The sequence below is a fragment of the Phacochoerus africanus genome, chromosome 2 (genome assembly GCF_016906955.1).
Source record: "Phacochoerus africanus isolate WHEZ1 chromosome 2, ROS_Pafr_v1, whole genome shotgun sequence".
In the NCBI taxonomy this organism is placed as follows: domain Eukaryota; kingdom Metazoa; phylum Chordata; class Mammalia; order Artiodactyla; family Suidae; genus Phacochoerus; species Phacochoerus africanus.
Window position 1 is genome coordinate 142,310,203 of NC_062545.1, and position 26,913 is coordinate 142,337,115.

At 39.6% G+C, this 26,913-nt stretch overlaps 1 protein-coding gene across 1 annotated transcript in view; it reads right to left on the reverse strand.

Moving 5' to 3' along the window:
- Nucleotides 1-26,913, reverse strand: part of GABRG3 (gamma-aminobutyric acid type A receptor subunit gamma3) — a 599,057-nt gene that overhangs the window by 569,854 nt on the left and 2,290 nt on the right. Inside the window, exon 2 of the mRNA XM_047766855.1 lies at nucleotides 23,610-23,758. Coding sequence (XP_047622811.1) covers nucleotides 23,610-23,758 — 149 coding nt within the window. The remainder of the gene's footprint in view (nucleotides 1-23,609; nucleotides 23,759-26,913) is intronic.

Genomic DNA, 26,913 nt, shown 5'->3' on the forward strand with positions numbered 1-26,913 from the left:
CCATACCTCCCAGGGGGGAAGCTCCACAGACTGAAAACTAAATGGTTCACAGACACTCACCTACAGGAGTGAGAGTTCTGAGCCCCACATCATATCCTCCTGTGCGGGAATTCGGCACTGGGAGAAAGAGCCCCTGGAGCATCTGGCATTGAAGGCCAGTGGGGCTTGTGCACGGGAGCTCCACGGGACTGGGGGAAACGGAGACCCCTTTCTTAAAAGGCCCACACAGATTTTCATGTGCCCTGGGTCCCAGGGCAAAGCAAAGTCTCCATAGGAATCTGGGTCAAACCTGACTGCAGTTCTTGGAGGACATCCTGGGATAACAGGGGTGAATGTGGCTTGTTGTGAGGGAGGGACACTGAAGGCAAAGCTCTCAGGAATATTCAGCAGAATGCCTTTCTCTGGAGGTGGCCATTTTGGGAAAATTGGACCCAACCCATCAGTCAGTGCTGAGAAGCCCCAGGGCAAACAACAATCCAGGTGAGATCACAGCCCCACCCCTCAGTAAATAAGCTACCTAAAGACCCCTCAGGCACACAGCTACCTCTAATCCCATCCAGAGACTAAGCCCCACCCACCACACGGATTAGAATCAGCTCCACCTACCAGTGGGCAGGCATCAGCCCCTCCCATCAGGAAGCCTACAGCAAGCCCCCCACACCCACTTCAGCCACAAGGGGGGCAGACACCAGAAGTAAGAGAGGCTACAACTCTAGTATCTGGAAAAAGGTCACCACACCACAAACCTATAAAAATGAAAAGACAGAGAACTATAACTCAGATGAGGGAGAAAGGAAAAACCCCAGAAAAACAGCTAAGCGATGAGGAGATTCTCAGCCTCCAGGAAAAAGACTTTAGACTGTTGATGCTGAAGATGATACAAGACATTGGAAATAAACTGGATGGGATTAGAGGCAAAGATGGGTACTTTACAGAAAACACTGATCAAAGAGATACAACATATAAAACTTAAACAAGAAGAGATGCAAAATACAATAACTGAAATAAAAAATTCTCTAGAAGCAGCCAACAGCAGAATACAGGAGGCAGAAGAACAAATAAGCAAGGTGGAGGACAGATTAGTGGAAACTGTGGATGTGGAACAGAAAAGAGAAAAAAGATTGAAAACAAATGAAGAGAGTCTCAGAGAACTCTGGGACAACGTTAAACACACCAACATCCGTATTATGGGGGTGCCAGAAGGAGAAGAGAGAGATAAAAGGACAGAAAAATATTCCAAGAGATAATAGCCAAAAACTTCCCTAAAAAGGGAAAGGAACCACTCACTCAAATCCAGGAAGCACAATGAGTACCATATAAAATAAGCCCAAGGAAGAACACCCCAAGACACATATGAATCAAACTGACCAAAATCAAAGACAAAGAGAAAATCTTGAAAGGAGCTAGGGAAAAGAAACACATAACATACAAGGGAAGCCCAATAAGGTTATGGGCAGATTTTTCAGCAGAAACTCTGCAGGCCAGAAGGGAGTGGCATGATATACTCAACATGATGAAAGGTAAAAACCTCCAACTATGATTACTTTACCCAGCAAGGCTCTCATTCAGATTTGAAGGAGAAACCAAAACCTTCACAGATAAGCAAAAGTTGAGAGAATTCAGCAATACTAAAGCAGCCTTACAACAAACACTAGAGGAACTTCTCTAAAAACAGCAACAGGAAACAAAATTCCACAAATGACAAGACTCACCAGTAAAGGTATATATGCAGTAAAGATACGAAATCATCCATGCACAATTATACCACCAAAATCAGAAATCATGAGAAGAGGTGGGTACAAATGTAGGACACTGGAGATGCACTTGCAATTAAGAGAACAACTTAAAACAATCTCATATACATATAGACTCTTATATCAAAACTTCAGAATAACTGCAAACCAAAAATCTACAATTGACACACAAACAAGGAATCTCTGGAGAAGAAAGATATCTCATAGTAAATAAGTGCATAATCCACCATGAAGGGGGTCATTTGACATCACTCTTGGAATGCTGAAGTCTCCTTAGATCTGATTCTAATTTCCTCTCCATCAAAGAATTTATGAGAATTATAATTAAATAATGCAATTGTACAATTAAATAATATAGTTCTACAACTGTATTATTAATAACCATTTCTCTCCTTGGTAGAATGTAAGCTCTATAATGTCTTATCACATCACCTAGAATGGTGTAATGCCTATACTGAAGAATCAATAAGATGTAACAAATTGTGAGGACATATTTATATAGTTACACAGTTTTTTAAACAATTTATGCATTTTATATTTTACTTATTTTCAGAGGGTGTATTATTTTTGTTATTCTTAGCAGTTATTCTTTTTATTATGCTATATAAAATATTTAATGGTATATAAGGCTTTCTTTATAAATTTTAGTTGCATAATATACATGATTTTAATACAATGCTAATTTTTAAAGAAAAATTGAAATGTAATAAATAATACTAAATAGTAAAGATGAAAGCCATACAAAATGGAATAAAGTATAGAATAAATTTCCTAGTTGTCTCAGCATATTTTCCATTCCACTTCTCCAGAGGGAGTCACTTAATCTGTTTGTTAAGATCCATGATATAATGATCTGTGTGAATTTAATTTAATTTAAACTGTGTTTAAATATATGTATTTTATTCTGTAAAAAAAAAATAAAAATTAAATTTTAAAAAATTGGTTGTGTTTCTATATGCTAACAGTGAGCTAACAAAAAGAAAGTAAGAAAACAATCCCATTTACAATTGCACCAAAAAGAATAAAATAAGAAATTTAACCAAGGAGCTGAAAGACCTATGCACTGAAAACTGTAAGACACTGCTTAATGAATTTGAAGATAACACAAATAAATGAAGAGATATTTCATGCTCATTGACTGGAAGAATTAATATTGTCAAAATGTTTGTGCTATCTAAACCAATCTACAGACCTAAATGCAATTTCTATCAAAATACCAATGGCATTTTTCACAGAACTAGAAATAATTATAAAACTAAATGGAAATACAAAAAACCTCGAACAACTCAAGCAATTCTGAGAAAAAAAGAATAAAGCTGGATGTATCACACACTCTGATTTCAAACTATATTACAAAGCTATGATAATCAACACATCATGGTACTAGCTGAAAAAATAAACATAAAGAGATCTATGGAACAGAGCTGACAGCCCAAAAATAACCCACTCACATATGGACAACTAATTTACAACCAAGTAACAAAGAAGATACAATGGAGAAAGGGTAATAATCTCTTCAATAAATGGTGTTGGCGAAACTGGAGAACTACATGTCAAAAAATGGATGTAGACCACTATCTTATACCATATACAGAAATCAATTCAAAAGGAATTGAAGACGAAAGGAAGACCTAAAACCACAGAACTAGAAGAAAACAAGAAGTATGCTCTTAAATATCAATAACAGCAATATTTTTCAAGATATATCTCCTCTGGCAAGGGAAACAAAAGCAAAAATAAACAAAGGGGACTACATCAAACTAAAAAGCTCCCACACAGCACAGGAAACCATCAACAAAACAAAAAAACAACTAATGAGAAAAGATATTTCCAAATCACTGTATAGCACTGGGAACTATAGCTAGTCACTTATGATGGAGCATGATAATGTGAGAAAAAAGATTGTATACATGTATGTGTAACTGGGTCACCTTGCTGTACAGTAGAAAATTGAAAGAACGCTGTAAACCAGCTGTAATGGAAAAAATAAAAGTCATTATATATAAAAAAAGCCATTTCCAAATCACATATCTAACAAGGGGTTAATACTTAAAATATCAGAAGAATTCATACAGTCAAACACACACACACACAAACAAGTAACTTGATTTAAAAATGAGCAAATGGAAAAAATAAAAATCATTATAAATGAAAAACAAATGAACAAAGGAACTGAATAGACATTTTTTTCAAAGAGGACATACAGGTGGCCAACAGGCACGTGGAAAGATTTCAGCATCTCTGAAATCAAATCAAACCTACAAAGGGATATCACCTCAAGCCAGTTAGAACAGCTATTATCATTAAGCAAGAAATAACAAATATTGACAAGGATGTGAAAAAAAAGGGAACCCTCATACACTGTTGATGGGATTGTAAACTGGTGAAGCCACTGTGGAAAACTTATGAAGACTCCTTAAAAAATTTAGAACCAACATATCTAGATATCCCATTCCTAGGTATATATCCAAAGTATATAAAAAACACTAATTCAAAAATATGTATGCATTATGTTCACTGCAGCCTTACTGACAATAGTCAAGGCATGGAAGCAACCAAAGAAATGCCCATCAATAAATGAATGGATAAAGAATATGTATGTGTACATACATACACACACATACACACAAAGGATTACTACTCAGCACTAAAAACATGAAATATTTCCATGTGTGACATCATGGATGGAGCTTGAAGGTATTCTGCTTAGTGAAATAAGTCAAAGAGAAATACAGATACTGTAGGATTTCACTCATGTGTGCAATATAAAAAAATGAACAAACACCAGAAATAAACACACATACCTATAGTCAACTGATCTTCAACAAAGGAGGCAAGAATATACAATGGAGAAAAGATAGTCTCTTCAGCATGTAGCAGTGGGAAAGCGGGACAGCTACATGTAAATAAATGAATTTCGAATACTCCCTCATGCCATGCACACAAATAAATTCAAAGTGGCTTAAAGACTTAAATGTAAGACATGACACCATAAAACTCCTAGAACAGGACACAGGCAAAATATTCTCTTGACATAAATCAGAGCAATATTCTCTTAGGTCAGTCTCCCAAGGCAATGGAAATAAAAGCAAAAATAAACAGTGAGACCTAATCAAATTTATAAGCTTTTGCACAGCAAAGGAAACCATAAACAAAATGATAAGACAACTGGAATGAGAGAAAATTATTTGCAAATGATACAACTGACAAGAGACTGATTTCCAAAATATACAAACAGCCCATACGATCGATAACAAAAAAACAAACAACCCAATCAAAAAATGGGCAGAGGACCCAAGCAGACATTTCTCCAAAGAGAACAAAAAGACGGCCAACAGGCCCATGAAAAGATGTTCATCATTGCTAATTATTAGAAAAATGCAAATCAAAACTACAATGAGGTATTGCTTCATACCTGTCAGAATGGCCTTCACCAAAAAGTCTACAAATAGGAGTTCCCGTCATGGCTCAGTGGTTAACGAATCTGACTAGGAACCATGAGGTTGCAGGTTCAGTCCCTGGCCTTGCTCAGTGGGTCAAGGATCTGGCGTTGCCATGAGCTGTAGTGTAGGTTGCAGACGTGGCTCGGATCCCACATTGCTGTGGCTCTGGCATAGGCTGGTGGCTGCAGCTCCGATTGGACCCCCAGCCTAGGAACCTCCATATGCCATGGAAGCGGCCCTAGAAAAGGCAAAAAGACAAAAAAAAAAGTCTACAAATAATAAATACTGGAGAGAGTGTGAAGAAAAGGGAACCCTTCACACTGCTGGTGGGAATGTAAACTGGTGCAGCCATTATGGAAAATAGCATGGAAGTTCCTTAAAAAACTAAAAAAAAAAAAAAAAGATTGACCATATGAATCAGCAAGATACATGCACCCTCCAATGTTCCTAACAGCACTGTTTACAATAGCCAACACATGAAAGCAACCTAAATGTCCATCAAAAGAGGAATGGATAAAGAAGATATGGTACATATATATAATGGAATACTATTCAGCCATAAAAAGAATGACATAACGTCATTTAAAGCAACATGGAGGGACATAGAGACTATCATACTAAGTGAAGTAAGTCAAAGACAAATGCTATATAAAACATTTATATGTGGAATCTAAAATGATACAAATAGGAGTTTCCATTATGGTGCAGTGGGTTAAGAATTCAACTACAATGGCTTGGATTGCTGCAGAGGCAAGGGTTGGATCCCCAGCCCAGGAACTTCCATATACTGCAGGTGTGACCATAAAATAATATGATACAAATAAACTTATTTACAAAACAGAAACAGACACACAGACATAGAAGTCAAACGTATGGTCACCAAAGGGGAAAGGGGGTGGGGAAGGAATAAATTAGGAGCTTTCAATTAGCAGATACACACTACTATATATAAAACAGATAAACAATGAGGTCCTAATATATGTAGCAGAGGGAACTATATTCAATATCCTGTAATAAATCACTATGGAAAAGAAAAAATAAAATAAATCATCAAACCAAATACAAATACAAACACATAGAGACAGGGAACAGAATAGCAGTTACCAGGGGCAAAGGGGAGGGTCATGGGGGAGGGTGAAATGGGTAAAGGAGGTCAACTTGAAAACTATGATTAGTACATCTGCATTTGTCCCTCAAATGTGAATAAGTAGAATAACAATCTAATCAGCACGAGCTCAGAAATACTTTATAAAAGGATCTGTAAGATATTTCAGATCAGGATATTAATTATACAGACTAATGAAATGCTGACAGCTCAACAGAAGCCTCAATTTAAGACAGAGCCTCCAGGACAGAGGAGCTGAGGGCTCCATTCCACTCTTCATAAACCTATTTGAAACCTCAGCCACGACAGCGTGCACGTCTGGGAACATGGGACAGGAGGCACCTGCCACTTTCTGACCTCTCTGCAGTTCAGGTTTTCTAATCTATAATTCTTCCAACAAAACTGTCATGTAGGTTTAATTATTCCACTTGGAGATAGAAACCTCCATCAGTGAGGGCAGCGAGTCTGCTGGTAACTGGCAGAAGAAGCCATTATTTGCATCCAGGTCTTTTCTCACTCAAAGTCTCTGAGCCACATGAAGCTAATTTGCTCAATTTCTGCAGTAGTAATGAATAAACATAAGAAACTGGTCATTTGTTATTCTATAAACTGAACTGAACATTCAAATCAAGTGCAGTCATTACATTATTCCTAGGGACACGTGACCTTAGTTATTCACCAAATTACATATAAGAAAAAAATAAAATAAAACCTCATTATACAATGGGTACAAAAAAAAGTAGACTAGTTAAGGATTTTTGGAGCTCCCTTGTGGCACAGAGGATTAAGGATCTGGCACTGTCACTTGGGATGCTGTGGCACAGGTTCGATCCCTGGCCCGGGAACTTCCGCATGCTGTGGGTATGGTCAAAAAAAAAGAATTTTTAATAAACTGAACTGCATGCTTAAGCTATAATACAGCCTTGTCTTACATAGAATAATGGCTTAGGTAAGTCCGTCATGGGGCTAAGGCGTGCGTGTGGAGCAGCACGGAAATTGTGGGAAGGGTCCTCTGACAATGCATGTAGAGTTGAGATACTGGGTCTTAAGTCAGCACCCTCTCGATGTCTAATTAGTCTCTCATGGAGATGACAGGTATAATTTCTCCACCAAACCTGTTCTCTTTGATGCATCTGAATTAACTTTGTGAAACAGCTAACTAAGTCTACAATAATAGCTTTTCCTTCAAGCATGGCAATTAAGAGTGCCTGTTTCCTCTCCTCCTACATCTGTTCTGAGAGTGGAGTGAATGCGTTTGAATTATTTTCTGGATATAAAGTTATTGCCCGGAAATGACAACTCATCCGTCTGTAGACTAGGCTGTGGCTTTTAGGTGAGGACTGGCCAGGCTAGCCCAAACGTACAGTGGAGACAGTCATTTGATGTGCAGTAAGAAAAGAGGAGTTCCCATTGTGGCTCAGTGGGTTAAGGACCCAATGTTGTTTCTGTGAGGATGTAGGTTCAATCCCTGACCTCATTCAGTGGGTTAAGGATCCATCCTGGATCCTGTGTTGCCAGGGCTATACCGTGGGCCCCAGTCACAGCTCTGATTCAACCCCTGGCCTGGGAACTTCCACATGTGGCAGATGAAAAAGAAAAAGAAAAAAAAAGAAAGAAAGAAAGGAAAACATAGTTTGACTTGAGTTAGGAAGAGCATTCATCCAAAAACCAGCACCCAGCTAAGGCAGTTAGATTGTGACCTAACAGTATGCTATGCTTTAGGGACCCCAGAAGATCCCACACCCTTCCTCCAACCCCTTTTCCTCTAACACACAAGCACCTGAACCTCAAGCTTTGTACCTCCTTCCTTTGAATGAAAATCTTGTGTCTCTTATTTTTTCTTAAGATATGAAACCCACTGGAATGAGGAACAATGGTATATAACCAAGGTAAATCATAGTACCTTACTATTTAAATCATTGTACAGCCCTTCAAACATTTCAAAATTCCCTCAAATTCTGTGATCCAATCAGAACTCTCAAAACCCTGGTTGGGCTTGGCAGGAGTTGAAGCATTTACACACACCAGGAACCAGGTGAGGAACATGTGGGGGCTTCCTCTGGCTTTCCTTGGGCTATTCCAGGCATATCATATCTATGACCAATGGTCTGTAAACATTCTTTTTTTATTATTTTTTATTTTATGGCCTCACTTGCTGCATATGGAAGTTCCAGGGCCAAGGATTGAATGCAAGCTGCCTTTGACCCACTGCAACAAGCTGGGGATTGAAACCACACCTCTGTGGTGACCCAAGCCATTGAGCTGGATTCTTAACCCAGTGCACCACAGCGGCAACTCCTGCAAGCATTCATTTTATGTTCTTCCGGTAACCCAGTTATGCTCATGATTTTTCACTGAAAGAAATCAAAGAACAGCATGATAAGCCTTGCTCTAAAAATTATACTTTAAGGCCCAGATGATTCTTTCTTTGTTTTTTGTTTGTTTGATTGTTTTTTGGCCATGCCTGAGGCATATGAAAGTTCCCAGGTCAGGGATCAAACCAAGCCACAGTAGTGACAGTGCCAGATCCTTAACCTGCTGCACCACCAGGGAACTTCCTAATTTTTTAACAAAGATTATCTGCAACAAAACTAACTCCTCTCACATTGAAGATCATATTCCCACTATTTAGTCATTTTCCCTCTTCCTACCTTACTGAGAACACGACCCCCGGCAGGGCCAGAGCTCCTTCCACAGCACCCAAGGGGACTGTCCAGGTCACATACACCCCCACAAACCTGAAAGAAAGAAGGGCCAGAGGCATCTCTCCCACGTGTACTGACTCTGGTGAGGTGGGTGGGCAGCCCCCACTGGGAGGCACCTCCTCACCCCTGCAATCAGCTTCCTCCCACACTGGATGTTCCCCATCCCACATCTAAAAGAAGTTGTAACTAAGCCGGGAAAATAAGCTTTAGGAACACCTGGCAAAGAAATCCAGACAGGCCAACACCTGAGGAAGAAGAACAGGAAATGAACATAGCTATGGACACAGTCAAGAGGAGGCCTTCTAGATGTCTGACTGACTTATTCAGGTCATTTCTATGCATTGTGCATGTCTTCCCAGGGTTCGTTCGCCTTCAAAAGCCAATTTTATTTTTCCCAACACTGATTGTTTTTGGCATAGACCATCTAGATTATGGACCGGGAGGGAATGTGTACTCTGTAATCATCTATTTTCAAGAGAGGGCTTCAAATTTCTTGAAACCCTAAAGGGAGAAAAACTCACTCAGGTCATTTCCGTTCCTTTTCACAATTATCTTATTAAAAGGTTTATCCTCCTCCAGCCTTTTTGAGCCCACATGACAAGATCTGTTGCTGAGATAAATGACACCCCGCATGGCCCTGAACGAACAGAGGACATAGCTGAAGTATTACTTAGGATGATGGATAGTTAAAGACCAGGAGCTAAAACAGAAACATCCATAATGCAGAAGGTGGCTGAGGAGAGATGGGAGCTGGAAAAACAGTGAGTATTTTTAAAACACAATGATCACAATTTGTATTATGAAAACTAATTAGAGTAACATGTGGATGCATTACTTCTATGCAACACAAATGAGTCTGTTCGATTCTCTATTTTTGGAGACAAGAACAATGATGAGCCATTTAATTTACTTCCTGATGTTGGATCTTTGTCGATGCAGTTGAGACAGACCAAAGTAAAAGGACGCAGCTAAAGTTAGGAAATAGGGGAGTTCCTGTTGTGACTCAGTGGGTTAAGAACCCAACACAGTGTCTGCGAGGACACAGATCCATCCCTGGCCTCGCTCAGGGGGTTAAGATCTGGCGTTGCCGAAAGCTGTGGGATAGGTCACAGATAAGGCTTCGATCCAGTGGTGCTGTGGCTGTGGCACAGAACTGCAGCTGCAGCTCCAATTTAACCCCTAGTGTATGAACTTCCATATGCCACAGGTGTGGCCCTAAAAAAATAATGTCAGGAACTAGGAACTGTGTCTGAGAGGACATGTCTCAGCTGCAGACTCGTGGAAAACACACAAAGACGTTGAAGGGGCTGTTTTGTGGTTATAACACATCACATCATCCTCGAGACAGTCCTTCAAAATGTATTAATTTCGTGGAAAAAGAGGAAAAACTGATGCTAGAAGACATCAGTGGAGAGACACTTGATCCAGCCTGGCAGGGAGGTAAAGGAGTGCAGGCCATGGCAGAAAACATCAAGGCTGGAAGGGAGGCAGGAATGAGCTCTATGCACAAATAGGAGAAAGGGGTTAAGAGGCTGGAACGAGATAACAGCCAAAACAAGGATGCAGATGAGGAAGAGAGGAGTATGCGTGTCCCCAGTGGGTATGACACATCAAGTAGGCAAGGGCAACAGAGTAGCTTATCTCTTTATGTCATTTGAACAGGCTTGGACTTTATCTTTGAAGTAAGGGGAGTTTTCAAGGAGGTGAAGCCAGGGAGAGCTGTAACAGTCCTGCTTTACTCCAAAATGAGAACAGCATTATCAAATCCTAGGGGCTACCTGCAAACCCCTTCCCTTCCCCTTCCCCTCCCCCCCACCTCAGAAGGACCCAAATGTAGACTGCGTCAGGGCTGCTCCCCACCTGACCAAGACCCAGGGCTGGGTGCAGAGAGAAAGCTCAGTAAAGATGGGCACACTGGCTGAGGGAGGGCTGGGGAGTGATAAGCGAGGTGAACAAATAAACTGGTAATTACAACAAACGACTGATAAAGCCAAGCACAGCAACTGTATTATGTAAATATACACTGACTGTACCTTGATGAGGAGGCATGATGGTGACAACAAATAAAACAGTGCTACATGTGAGAAGAAGTCGTCAGAAAAGAAATTCAGATATTTATAGTAAGTTATCCCTTCAAGTAGAGCCCTTTTAAACCATGAAAGAAAATGATGCCTAATTCGGTATGTCTTACCAGAAGAGCTGTCCTTAGGCAGTTTCTCTGAACATCAGTGAGTTGCTGGATTCTGCCACTCAGATATCATTTAGCCTTTAAAGGAGACAGGAAGAGGAGTCCTAAGGTACCCAGTGATCCTGGGGCCCTTCACTAGATCATTCTGCTGCCCCTGGGCCATGGCAGTGTGCATGGTGCGACTTTCAAAGAGGAGTGTCCTGCTTATGGTTTTATTTTTATTTTTTGGGTATGTGGAAGTTCCCAGGGCCAGGGACTATACCCATGCCACAGCAGGTACCCAAGCCACTGCAGTGACCATGCCGGTTCCTTAACCCTGAGCCACAAGGGAACTCTTTTAGTCGTTTTTAAAATCTCTCTCCCTCAACAACCACAGAGCTCTTCTGATATATGAACATAGCTTCTGAGGACCAAATGACATGTGGCCTCAGAAGATCTGCCTTCTAAAAATGAAGCATCTGCTCTTTATCTTATGCTGTTTCATTTGGAAAATTCACAATTCTCTGTGTAATAGAGGATAAATAAAATCTTTAGAATTGTGAATTCTGCTTGCCTGTTGCACAGGACAAAGCCTTAGTACATCCCCTTCTAAGTACTCCTGTGAGTGTGCAGGAGGGGTGCCCTGATTTTGAATAGGCTTGCCTTGCATTTTCTATAAATAGTGCAGCAGCTAAGTGATCTAGCTATAGCCAGAGAGATCTGGGTTGGAAGCCAAGTTCACCCACTTTCCACCCATGTTCAATATTCCCCCTCAGAGGATGAATGTGGTGCTGCATAATACCAAGGTGTGTTCTAGCACAGGATAGGCAAAGGACCAACTGGATAAAACTTACCCTCAAAGGCAAAGAGCAAGTCTTATTTATCTTTTCTCTAAGGTCAGGCACAGTATCTAACAATTAATGAGGAAATTAGTAACATTTCCTCAATTTTCTCTCTCCATATGAATGCAGAATTGCTGTACACTTTTCATACTGGATAGAGCTTTTATGTAATTATGATGGGAAAACTATGCTGACAATCGAATTTATGAACCGTGTGCAATGGTAATTTAGATATATTGCTCACTGAATAAATACCTTAAAGCTAGGAGGAAGTTTAAGAGTAATCTTGTTCCCTTCTTTAATGGTATGAAAGAGGCAACTGAGACAGAGAAAGATGGTAAGATTATTCCAACATTGCACAGGACATACATTTCCAAACCCTCTGCCCACTGCCCCACCAGGATTCTGAAATTCTATGCCTATTGGAACCAGTGCAGTTCTATGTCCTGCTACAGAAGAATTGGAGATGTGAGCCTCAAACTTAGAAAAACAGAGGGAAAGCGTGGCTGGGGTAGAGTGAGGACATACAAGCTAGGGCTCTAAATGAAACTGAGCCCCATGGAGAAGAGGAAATAAGCCATGGTCTAGGTGCATCCTATGAAGATACAGGAGAACTCAACAAACAGGATCCAGTTCATCCAATAATAGCAGAATACACATTCCTTTCAAGTCACCATGGAACATTCACTGAAACAAAGCATGTCCTGGGGCATAAATGAAATATTAACAAATTGAAAAGAATTTTGAATTCATACAGAGTACATTCTCTGATCACAATGGAATCAAACTAGAAATCAGTAACAGATAAGAGGAAAACTTCCAAATACTTGGACACTAAAAACTTGTTCTAAATAATCCATGAGTTAAGGGGGAAAAAAAACTCAAGGGAAATAAAAAAATACATTGAAGTGAATGAAAATGAAAATACAAAATATCAAAATCTGTGGGAAACAGCTAAAGCAGTGCAGAGAGGGTGACATAGAGCACTAAATGCTTACATTAGAAAAGAAGAGTCTCCAGTCGAGACTCTAAAACCACAAAGAAAAGCAAAATAAACCCAAAGCAAACAGAAGAAAGCAAATAATAAAAGGCAAAATGTAATAATATTGAAAACACAAAAACAATAGAGAGAAATAATGAAGCAAAAAGATTAGTTCTTAAAGTGGTGCTGAGAAAATTAGACAACTGCGTGCAAATCAATGAAGTTAGAACACACCTTCACATACAGGGCACAAAGGAACCTTTCCACAGAAAAGAAAATCATGGAGTTGGAGAACAGACTTGTGGTTGCCAAGGGGGAAGGGGAGGGAGTGGGATGGACTAGGAAGTTGGGGTAAATAGAGCAGAATGTTGCCTTTGGAATGGATTAGCAACGGGATCCTGCTGTGGAGCACTGGGAACTCTGTCTAGTCACTTATGATGGAACACGTAATGTGAGAAAAATGAATGTATACATGTAAGTGTAACTGGGTTACCATGCTGTAGAGTAGGAAAAAACATAAAGAAAGAAAGAAAGAAAGAAAGAAAGAAAGAAAGCAAGCAAGCAAGCAAGCAAGCCATTCACAGCAACATGGATACAATGAGAGATCAGCATGCTAGATAAGTCAGAAAGAGAAAGACAAATACCACATGATATCACTTATAAAGGGAATCCAATATATGGCACAAATGAACCTATCTATAAAAAAGAAACAGACTCACAGACATAGAGAACATATTTGTGGTTGCCAAAGGGGATGGGGAGAGAGTGGGATGGACTGGGAGTTTCAGGTTAGTAGATGCAAATTACTACATTTAGAATGGATAAACAACAAGGTCCTGCTTTAGAGCACAGGACACGACAACCAAACTCCTGGAATACATCATGATGGAAAAGAATATAAAAAAGAATGTATGTATGTATGTGCATGATTTTATATATTCCTATATATATATAACTGAGTAGCTTTGCTGTACAGCAAAAATTGGCACATCGTAAGTCAAGAATAATTTTTAAAAATTTTAATTAATTTTTAAAAAGACTTGGTTCTTCGAAAAGGTCAGTGAGGAATTCCCTTCATAGCACAGTGGTTAACAAATCTGACAGAACCATGAGGTTGCAGGTTCTGATCCCTGGCCTTGCTCAGTGGGTGAAGGAACTGGCGTTGCCGTGGGCTGTGGTATAGGTCGCAGACGTGGCTCGGATCCCGCATTGCTATGGCTCTGGCGTAGGCTGGCAACTACAGCTCTGATTAGACCCCTGGCCGGGGAACCTCCATAAGCCATGGGAACGACCATAGAAAAAGGCAAAAAGACAAAAAAAAAAAGTCAATGAAACCAACTTACAACAAGCTAACAAAGAAAAAGACGACACAAATTACTGTTATCAGAAATGAAATGGGGATGGGATTAAGATGGCAGAATAGAAGGACTAGAGCTCAACTTCTCTCCTAAAAACAGCAAAATATACAACTAAATGCTGGGCAAGCTTCAACCAAATGGACCAGAAACGTTCAAAAAGATATCCTACTCCAGAAGACAAAGAGGAGGCCACATCAAGAAGTAGGAAGGGTGATTAGAAGATATAAGCAACCCCATACCTCCCAGGTGAGAAGCCCCACAGATTGGAAACTAAAGGGTTCACAGACACTCACCTACAGGAGTGAGAGTTCTGAGCCCCACATCAAATCCCCATGCTTGGGGATCTGGCACTGGGAGAAAGAGCCCCTGGAGCATCTGGCATTGAAGGCCAGTGGGACTTGTGCACGGGAGCTCCACGGGACTGGGGGAAACGGAGACCCCATTCTTAAAAGGCCCACACAGACTTTCATGTGCCCTGGGTCCCAGGGCAAAGCAAAGTCTCCATAGGAATCTGGGTCAAACCTGACTGCAGTTCTTGGAGGACATCCTGGGATAACAGGGGTGAATGTGGCTTGTTGTGAGGGAAGGACATTGAAGGCAAAGCTCTCGGGAATATTCAGCAGCATGCCTTTCTCTGGAGGTGGCCATTTTGGGAAAGTCTGGCCCAACCCCCATCAGCCAAATCCAGGAAGCACAACAAGTACCACATAAAATAAACCCAAGGCATCTATCCGGACAAAACTCTACTTAAAAGAGACACGTGCACCCGCATGTTCATTGCAGCACTATTCACAATAGCCAAGACATAGAAACAACCCAAATGTCCATCGACAGAGGATTGGATTCGGAAGAGGTGGTATATATACACAATGGAATACTACTCAGCCATAAAAAAGAATGACATCATGCCATTTGCAGCAACATGGATGGAGCTAGAGAATCTCATACTGAGTGAAATGAGCCAGAAAGACAAAGACAAATACCATATGATATCACTTATAACTGGAATCTAATATCCAGCACAAATGAACATCTCCTCAGAAAAGAAAATCATGGACTTGGAGAAGAGACTTGTGGCTGCCTGACGGGAGGCGGAGGGAGTGGGAAGGATCGGGAGCTTGGGCTTATCAGACACAACTTAGAATAGATTGACAAGGAGATCCTGCTGAATAGCATTGACAACTTTGTCTAGATACTCATGTTGCAACAGAAGAAAGGCTGGGGGAAAAATGTAATTGTAATGTATACATGTAAGGATAACCTGACCCCCTTGCTGTACAGTGGGAAAATAAAAAAAATAAAAATAAAATAAAATAAAATAAAATAAGCCCAAGGAGGAATACCCCAAGACACATATGAATCAAACTGACCAAAATCAAAGACAAAGAGAAAATCTTGAAAAGAGCTAGGGAAAAGAAACACATAACATATAAGGGAAGCCCAATAAGGTTATGGGGAGATTTTTCAGCAGAAACTCTGCAGGCCAGAAGGGAGTGGCATGATATACTAAACATGATGAAAGGTAAAAACCTCCAACTATGATTACTTTACCCAGCAAGGCTCTCATTCAGATTTGAAGGAGAAATCAAAACCTTCACAGATAAGCTAAAGCTAAGAAAATTCAGCAACACTCCACCAGCTTTACAACAAATACTAAAGGAACTTCTCTAGGCAGAAAAGAAAAGACTACAACCAGAAATAAATATACCACAAGTGACAAGGCTCACCAGTAGGGGTATATATATAGTAAAGATAAGAAAGCATCCACACACAATTATGCCACCAAAATCAGAAATCATGAGGAGGGTACAAAATCAGGACACTGGAGATGAACTTGCAATTAAGAGACCAACAACATAAAACAATCTCATATATATATATATAGACTCATAAGAAAACTTCAGAATAACTGCAAACCAAAAATCTACAATTGATACACACACAAATAAGAAAAATCAACTCGAATACAACACAAAAGATAGTCATCAAACCACAAGAGGAGAGAACAAGAAAAGAAGGGAGGAAAAAAGAACAACAAAAACAAATCCAAAGCAATTAATAAAAAAGCAATAAGAACATACACATCAATGATTACCATAAATGTTAATGGACTAAATGCCCCAACCAAAAGACAAAGACTGGCTGAATTAATACAAAAACAAGACCCATATATATGCTGTTCTCAAGAGACCCACTTCACTTCTGGGGACACATACAAATTGAAAGTGAGAGGATGGAAGAAAATAGTCCATGCAAATGGGAATCAAAAGAAAGCTGGAGAAGCAATACTCACATCAAACAAAATAGACTTTAAAATGAAGAATATTTTAAGGGACAAAGAAGGACATCACATAATCATCAAAGGATCAACCCAAGAAGAAGATATAACAATTTTAAAGATCTACGCACCCAACACAGGTTCACTACAACATATAAGGCAACTGCTAACAACCTGAAAAGGAGAAATCGACAATAACACAGTCATAGTGAGGGACTTTAATACCCCACTGAAAGCAATGGACAGATCATCCAAACAGAAATTCAATAAGGAAACACAGGCCCTGAATGATGCATTAGACCAGATGGACGTGATAGATATTTATCGGACATTCCATCCAAAAGCAACAGAATGCACATTCTTCTCAAGTGCACATGGAACATTCTCTAAGACTGATCACATCCTGGGCTTCAAATCCAGCCTTGGTAATTTAAGAAAATTGAAATCATATCAAACATCTTTTCCAACCACAATGCTATATGATTAGAAATCAACAACAACAAGAACACTACAAAAAACACAAACACGTGGAGACTCAACAACATGATACTAAACAACCAATGGATCACTGGAGAAATCAAAGAGGAAATTTAAAAATACCTAGAAGGAAATGACAACAAAGATATGACATTCGAAAACCCCATGGGATGCAGCAAAAGCCATTCTAAGAGGAAAGTTTATAGCAATACAAGCCCACCTCAGGAAACAAGAAAAAGCTCAAATAAACAAGCTAACATTACATCCAAAGCAGCTCGAGAAAGAACAGACAAGACCAAAAGGTAGTAGAAGGAAAGACATCATAAAGATCAGAGCAGAAACCAATGAACTAGAAACAAAGAAAACCATAGAAAAGATCAATGAAACGAAAAACTAGTTCTTTGAAAAGATCAACAAAATTGATAAACCCTTAGCCATATTATCAAGCAAAAAAGAGAGAGGACTCAAATCAATAAAATTAGAAATGAAAAAGGAGAAGTAACAATGGACATCACAGAAATACAAACGATCATAAGAGACTACTGCAAGCAACTATACACCAACAAAATGGAAAACCTAGAAGAAATGGACAAATTCCTAGAAAAGCACAATCTTCCAAGACTAAACCACAATGAAATAGAAGAGATGATGGGACCACCCACAAGAACTGAAATTGAAACTGTGACTAAAAAACGCCCAACAAACAAAAGTCCAGGACCAGATGGCTAAACAGGCGAATTCTATCAAACCTCTAGAGAAGAGCTAACACCTATCCTTATGAAACTATTCCAAAAAATCACAGAGGAAGGGAGACTCCCAAACTCCTTCTACGAAGCCACCATCACCCGCATACCAAAACCAGACAAAGATACCACAAAAAAAAAAAACAAACTACAGCCCAATTTCACCGATGAACATCGATGCAAAAAATCCTCAACAAAATACTAGCAAACCACATCCAACAATACATTAATAGGACTGTACATCATGATCAAGTGGGATTTACCCCAGGGATGCAAGGGTTCTTCAGTAACCACAAATAAGTCAGTGTGATACACCACATTAACAAACTGAAGCATAAAAACCACATGATCCTCTCAACAGATGCAGACAAAAGCTTTGACAAAATCCAACACCCATTTCTGATAAAAACCCTTCAGAAAGTGGGCACAGACGGAACCTACCTCAACATCATAAAGGCCACATATGACAAACCCACAGCAAACATCATTCTCAATGGTGAAAAGCTGAAAGATTTCCCGTTGAGATCAGGAATAAGACAAGGATGTCCGCTCTCGCCACTACTCTTCAACATAGGTCTGGAAGTCCTAGCCACAGCAATCAGAGAAGCAAAAGAAATAAAATGAATCCAAACTGGAAAGGAAGAAATAAAACCATCCCTATTTGCAGATGACATGATACTATACCTAGAGAATCCTAAAGACGCTACCAGAAAACCATTAGCGCTCATCCACGAATTTGGCAAAGTCGCAGGATACAAAATTAATACACAGAAATCGACAGCATTTCTACATACTAACAACAAAAGATCAGAGAGCGAAATTAGCAAAGCAATCCCATTTACCATCGCATCCAAAAGAATAAAATACCTAGGAGAAACCTACCTAAAGAGACAAAAGACCTGAACTCTGAAAACTATAAGCCACTGATGAAAGAAATCAAAGATGACACACAAAGATGGAAGACATACCATGCTCGTGGACTGGAAGAGTTAACATTATCACAATGACTATACTACCTAAGGCAATCTACAGATTCAATGCAATCCCTATCAAATTACCAAGGACATTTTTCACAGAACTCAAACAAAATAGTTTAAAGTTTGTTTGGGAGCACAAAAGACCCAGAATAGCCAAAGACATCCTGAAAAAGAAAAATGGACCTGGAGGAATCAGGCTCCCGGACTTCAGACTATACTACAAAGCAACAATCATCAAAACCACACAGTACTGGCACAAAGACACAAATAGAGATCCCTGGAACAGGACAGAAAGCCCAGGATTCAACCCAAGCACCTACAGCCCACTCATCTAGGACAAAGGAGGCAAGACTATACAATGCAGAAAGGACAGCTTGTTCAGTAAGTGGTGCTGCAAAAACTGGACAGCCACATGGAAAAGAAGGAAATGAGAACACTCCCTAACACCAGACACAAAAATAAACTCCAGATGGATTCAAGACCTACACAGAAGACCAGACACTATCAAACTCTTAGAGGAAAACCTAGGCCAAACGCTCTCTGACATCAACGACAGCAACATCTTCTCTCATCCACCTCTTAAGAGTAATGACAATAAAAACAAAAATAAACAAATGGGACCTAATCAAACTGAAACGTTTCTGCACAGCAAAGGAAACCCTAAACAACACGAAAAGACATCCCACAGAATGGGAGAAAATCTTTCCAAATGAATCCACTGACAAGGGATTCATCACCAGCATTTATAAACACCTTCTGCAGCTCCGTCCCAAAAAAACAAACAACCCCATCGAAAAATGGGCAGAAGATCTAAACAGGCAGTCCTCCAAAGAAGACATACAGATGGCCAAGAAACACATGAAAAGATGTTCAACATCACTCATTATTAGACAAATGCAAATCAAAACCACCATGAGGTACCACCTTACACCAGTAGAATGGACATTATCAAAAAGTCTACAGACAAGAAGTGCTGGAGAGGGTATGGGGGAAAAGGAACCCTAGTACACTGTTGGTGGGATTGTAAATTGGTGCAACCACTGTGGAAAGCAGTATGGAGATGCCTCAGAAAACTAAACATAGAACTACCATTTGATCCAGCAACCCCACTCCTCAGCATCTATCCAGAGAAAACCACAACTTGCAAAGACACATGTACTCCGATGTTCACTGCAGCACTCTTCGCAATAGCCAAGACATGGAAACAACCTAAATGTCCATTGACAGAGGCGTGGGTCAAGAAGATGTACATATACACAATGGAATATTACTCAGCCATTAAAAAGAATGAAATACCTGCATTCCTAGCAACATGGATGGACCTAGAAATTATCATGCTAAGTGACGTCAGCCATACAATGAGACACCAGCATCAAATGCTTTCACTGACATGTGGAATCTGAAAAAAGGATAGACTGAACTTCTTTGCAGAACAGATGCTGACTCACAGACTTTGAAAAACTTATCGTTTCCAAAGGAGACATTTTGGCAGGTGGAGGGGATGCACTGGGGTTATGGGATGCAAATCCTATAAAATTGGATTGTGATGATCATTGTACAACTATGAATGTAATAAATTGAGTAATAAAAAAAAGAAATGAAGCAATGAATACTATTATAGGTACCACCAGTAGTAAAAGAATTATAAAGAATTAGAAAATAGATTTTAGCAATATATAAAAAGTTTTTTTTTTAAAAAGTAATTTTAAATATGATAACTAGATGGTGTTTATCCTAGGGATGCAAAGCTGGTTCAATATCTGAAGATTAACCAATGTAATCCACCATATTAACTGACTAAAAAAAAAAAAATCACATGCTCAAAATCAACTGATGCAGAAAATGTATTTGGCAAAGTTCAACATCCATTCATGATAAAAAAAAAAAAAGAATTCTCTCAGAAAACTACGAATAGAAGAATCTTTCGTAACTTGGTAAAGAATATATATAAAATATCTCTAGCTAGTGGTGAAAAATGAACACTTTTCTTCTAAGATCTGGAACAAAACATGATGTCCACTCACCCTACTGTTATTCACGAACACTGGAAGTTCTAGCCAGGGCAATAAGGCAAGAACAAAAATAATAAAAGGCATACACATTGGAAAGCAAGAAATAAATGTCTCATTTGCAGATGACATGATGATATACATAGAAAGTCCCAAGGAACCTATGAAAAAACAAACAATACTTCCTAAAACTAGTGAGCTCATCAAGTCAGAGAACACAACATTAACTTATAAAAATTAACCTCACTTCTGTATACTAGAAATGAACACAGAGGAAAAGAAATTTTAAAACACAGTACCACTTACAAGCACTCCAAAACCATGAAATACTTAGATGCAAATCCAACAAAATATATTCAGAATTTGTATACTAAAAACTGTAAAACACTGAAGGCAAAATATTAATGAAGATCTAAATAAATGGAGACCTGTCATGTTTATAGATTAAAATACCCAATATAGGAGTTCTCATTGTGGCTCAGAGGAAACAAATCTGACTAGCATCCATGAGGATGCAGGTTCAATCCCTGGCCTCACTCAGTGCATTAAGGATCCAGCGTTGCCGTGCGTTGTGGTGTAGTCACAGATACGGCTCGGATCTGGCGTTGCTATGGGTGTGGCATAGGCTGGCAGCTACAGCTCCCATTTTACCCCTAGCCTGAGAACCTCCATATGCCACACGTGTAGCCCTAAAAAGACAAAATAAATAAATAAATAAATAAATAAATACCCAACACAGTAAAAACGTCAATTTTTCCCAAAATTCATATAAAGATTTAATACAAGATTTTTTGTAGATTATAGACAATTCTAAAATTCACATGAAAACGCATGTTATAGGAGCTAAAATAACTTTGAAAAATAAAAATAGACTGAATCATCCTAACCCAATTCCAAGATTTATTACATAGCTATAATAAGCAAGACTGCAGGTCCTGACACAGTGATAGACAGAGACAAATGGAAGAAAACAGAGAACCCAGAAACAGCCCACAGAAATTGACTTCTGACAAACATGTGAACATAATTCAAAAAGGAAAGATAGCTTTTTCAACAAATGGTAATAATATAACTGGATATCCATAAGCAAAGAAAAAAAAAAGAAACTTTACATTTACCTCATTATCAGTTTTGAGTTGATTTTTATATGAAATGATTTTATATGAAATGATATCAACTTGATTTCATTTAAAAATCAACTCAAAACTGATAATGAATTAAATGTAAAACATAAAATTATAAAACTTTTAGAAGAAAACAAAGGAGAAAATCTCCAGGAACTAGGCCTTCATGAAGAGTTCTTAAACATTACTCCAGAAGTATGTTTCATCAAACTGTAAAAATCAATAAATTGGACTTCATCAATATTAAAAAACTTTTCCTCTACGAAAGATCTTGATAAAAGGATGAAAAGACAAGCCACATGGTGAGGGGAAAAAATATGCAAACTACATCTGGCAAAGGAGTCATATCTACATTATAGGAAGAACTCTTAACAAAGCAGAAGAAACAAAACAAAATATCCAATTTTTAAAGGGGCAACTAATAGGAGGAGACATTTGGAGGAAGAAGCTAAATTACTGGAAAATAAACACAAAAAAGAATTCAATACCACTAACAATTAGGAAAATGTAAATTAAGATCACGATGACATATCAACCTATTAGACACATACCTATTGGGGCAGCTAAAACAAAACAAAACAAAAAATAGTGACAATACCAATTGCTGGTGAAGATACAGAAAAATTGAATCTCTTATACACTGCTGATAGAAACAGAAAATGGTACAGAAACTTTAGAAAAGAGTTTGACAGTCTTTAAAAAAAAAAATAAACATTTATCACAGGACCCAGCAATCCTATATCCACACAAATACCTGCATACATATACACACGGTAATTTTATTTGTAATAGACAAACACTGGAAACAACCAAAATGTTCCTCAATATACATTACACTAACTAGGGGCCATCCATACGAGGGAAAATTACTTAGCAATAAGAAAGCACAAACTACTGATACACACAACAACTTAAATGGATCCCTGAGTCATTCCGCTGAGGGAAGAAAAGTCAATCTCAAAAGGTCACATACTGAATGACTGCAGGTATGCAACATTTTCAAAATGACAAAAATACAGAGATGGAGACCAAATGAATGGCTGACAGATTAGAAATTCTGGAGGAGGGAAATGGGTCTGACTCTTTAAAGAAATAGCAGGAGAGGAGTTCCCGTCGTGGCGCAATGGTTAATGAATCCGACTAAGAACCATGAGGTTGCGGGTTCGATCCCTGCCCTTGCTCAGTGGGTTAACAATCCGGCGTTGCCATGAGCTGTGGTGTAGGTTGCAGACGTGGCTCGGATCCCGCGTTGCTGTGGCTCTGGCGTAGGCCGGTGGCTGCAGCTCTGATTCAACCCCTAGCCTGGGAATCTCCATATGCCGTGGGAGTGGCCCAAGAAATATCAAAAAAAAAAAAAAAAAAAGAAAAGAAAAGAAAGAAGTAGCAGGAGAAGAATCTTCCTGGTGATGAAACAGTTCTACATCTCAACTGCAGTGGTCATAACGCCGTTCTGCACGTGACAAGATGGCATGGAGCCTCAGCCACACATGATACCAATGTCAACTCCTGGTTTGACAACCATGAATTGTGTGATTCTGCACTATCTTTCCAACTTTCTCTGGATTTACCACTACTTAAAATAAAAACCTTAAAAACATATCATCACAGTATGTTTTCTACTGGAATAACAAACATCGATACTCACTTCCAATATCCGGCCTCAGCTTTTTATCATATTCTCTTAGCAACTTGTTGAGAATAAGAGTCACGTCTGTGTCTTGGGACTTGGGAGCCAAGACCCACTTTTGATTTGACGACGAATCTTCATATTCATCCTCTTCCACTTTTCTGGACCTGTAATAATGGTACAAAGTGTGACATATAAGTTGTAGCAATGGCTCCAGGAAGTGTCTTTTTTGGTTGCCCCATAGCATATGGAGTTCTCAGGCCAGGGATCAGATCCAAGCCAAAGCTGCGACCTAAAGGGCAGTTGCAGCAATGCTGGATCTTTAACCCACTGCACTGAGCCAGAGATTGCACCTAAGTCCCAGCACTGCAGGGACACCACCGATCCCACTGTGCCACAGTGGGAACTCCAGGAAGTATCTTAAGCGAGGCCCACCCAACCACTACTGAAAGAAGTAGAAAATCCCCAGGACCCTCAGCCCAACCAACAGATTACCTCTAAAATTAAACAAATAAAACAAAACACAAATTAGAAAAAATCCAGTAAGAAGAATGCCACTGCTATCAATATACCATGATGTTTTCATTAAATGTGACAAAAAAATGAATCTATGTCCATGTTAAACCATAGACATTGCAATAAGTCATCCAATGTAAGAAATCAAACTAGCAATCAATCAGCATAGGCTGCAGCTGCAGCTCCAATTCAACCTGTGCCCCATGAACTTCCATATGCTACAGGTGAAGCCATAAAAAGAAAAAAAAAATTAAAATCTTTCTAATATGTCTTAATCATTGGCCCCTTGATAAAGGGGTTCAAATAAATGATGAGCACCTCTGAGTCTGTCCTGAGCAAGGCTGAGCCTGACAGCCACCTCCTGGGTGATCCAGGCTCACAGAAGTACTTGAATGGAGAGGCCTCAAAGAGACAAGCTAGTTTTCTCAGTGAGTGAGGCCATCTTAGCAATACAGCTAGCAGGGCATGAAAAGAGCAGTCTCCTCTTTAAAGTAGTACTTCCAGGGGGCCTGCCACTTACCAGGGCAGAAAAACTTGTCACACAAACAAGCACGCAATCTTCTTCCTTTACGGCTTGTCAGTGTGTGTGGCTTTTTTTCTTCACCAAAGAGAACAAAATACAGGATAGAAAAAACTGCACTGAGGTTGATTCGTCCTGACTATGTATGAGCTCATTTCTGTGTAGCTTCCCAGACAGAGTCAAAATGGCAACAACATCTCAGGGCAGTTGTGCTCTGGGACATGTTTCTTTAATTTGTGGAATCATCTAAACGATCTATGATGACCATGAAATACATGAAAAAAGATAAACTTTTTAAAGTTCATTATCGCTACCTTGTTTAAAACTTCAGAATCATATATATTTATATACAATAATAATATAACAACACACATATAATCATATGTATATGCCATATACTGTGTACATGAGTCTTTTTTATCAGTGTTAACTGGCCTTAACATAGACCAGAGCAGTGTCAGATTGTCTGGTCCTATATGAATATATATGAGATTTTGATAATGAGTATACGACATTCATCTCGAAGATTGACTCCATTTAAGTTTTCCCTAGGCCTATACTAAACTGTAATTCTATTTCTTGACTAGAAGGGTAAAATACATCATCCATTGGAACTATAAATTGCTGTGGATTTTTCTTCACACTGAATACTCACCCATCATCAACAGGAACTTGTAAAATTTGAGACACATCTTAAAGAAGTGATATACTTCATTTCATTATTTGTAAGCCAGAACTTTGACAAATTAGAGTACAGAATATAAAATGCCACTACAAGAGTTCCTGCTGTGGTGCAGTAGGTTAAGAATCTCGGGTTGTCTCTGCAGTGGCTCAGGGCTACTAATGAGGCGGGGATTCAATCCCCAGCCCAACACAGTGGGTTAAGGATCCAGCATTGCCACAGCTGTAGTGTAGGTCTCAGCTGTGGCTTGGATTCAGTCCCTGGCCCCGGAACTTCCATATGCCACAAGTGTAGCCTATATAAATAAATAAAGTTTAAAAACAAAATGTCACTGCAGAACATTTTGTTTTATCAGGAATATTGTCAGGAGTATTAATTTTATCAACTTGAAAAAAAAAAGTGGGTTGACACAGGTTCTGCAGGACATGGATTACTAGGAGCCAACCACTGCCCCTCAGAACCTGGCAGTTTGGTCCAGAGTAAAGGCACTTAGGAACAAAGGGAGAGATTGCCTCAGCAAAATCACATACAACATTCTCAGGACTCCTTCCAACTCGTTCACAGCTTTCCTCTCTCCCTCTTCTGTCTGTCACTTCCTCTCCCCTCCTCTCTTCCCCTTTGCCTTCCTTCCCAGAACAGCTCACCAGCACAGACTAGCTTAGCCCATGCTCTCCATGCTCTGTATCTTCTAATGCCCCCAAACTCAGATATACCCAGAAGGAGCACACCATCCCTCCATCAGTTCTCTGTATACACAGCCTTAGTTTCTGAAAAATACTTTGAGCGACTTCAATAACAGGTATTATAATAAGACTAATTCTCCCTCTAGCGGTGAAGTGGGGACGAGAGGGTTTTCCTGAAATTGCATAAGCGTTTTCCTCAGAGGCCAGGGCAGGTGAGGGGAGACAAAGCAAGGAACAGCAGCTACATCCTCTCCGGCCCCTTCCCCTTCAGAAGGGAAAGTGATACCAGCCGCTCTGTGATCAAGCTGTGGGGAGACAGCAGGCAGGGCAAAGGCAGAGAGGATCTGGGCCCCTCAGTGGCTGACACTGGGTGCCTCCCTATCTTGATGTCACATCAGTTTGCTGCAGGACTTCAGAGAATGAAATCCAAGCTTCCCAGTGCTGGCGCCAGACCACCAGCCCTATAGAAAAGCCTCCCCTTGACGAAAACCAAATCTCATCTCAGGACTCACTGGAATGTGAATAAAACAAAAAGCCCTGTTTTTCTAAACTGTTATATCTAATCTTCATGAGGTTTCTCTTATCAAGATTGTTGGATCCTAAACACCATCACTGCAATTTGTCTTTTCTTAAAAAAACAGACTGGCCACATATTGTCACTGGGAAGCAACAGCTCAGCCCTCAGATGGTATTTTCATGTCTTACACCTTCTCTTCAACCACAAGGACAGAGACAAAGTTGGAACTACCTTATGAACATAAAAAGCAGCTCCTACACCTCAGAAAGCAGGTAGTCAGCCACTTAAGGTGTCACCAAGGTCCAGGTGTGACTTAGTGTGTTTTAAGAAGCTTAGTGTGTAGAAGAAGCTCGTCCATGGGTGTCAGAATGGGGTGCTTTTCTCTCCTCAGAGCTGCCAAGACA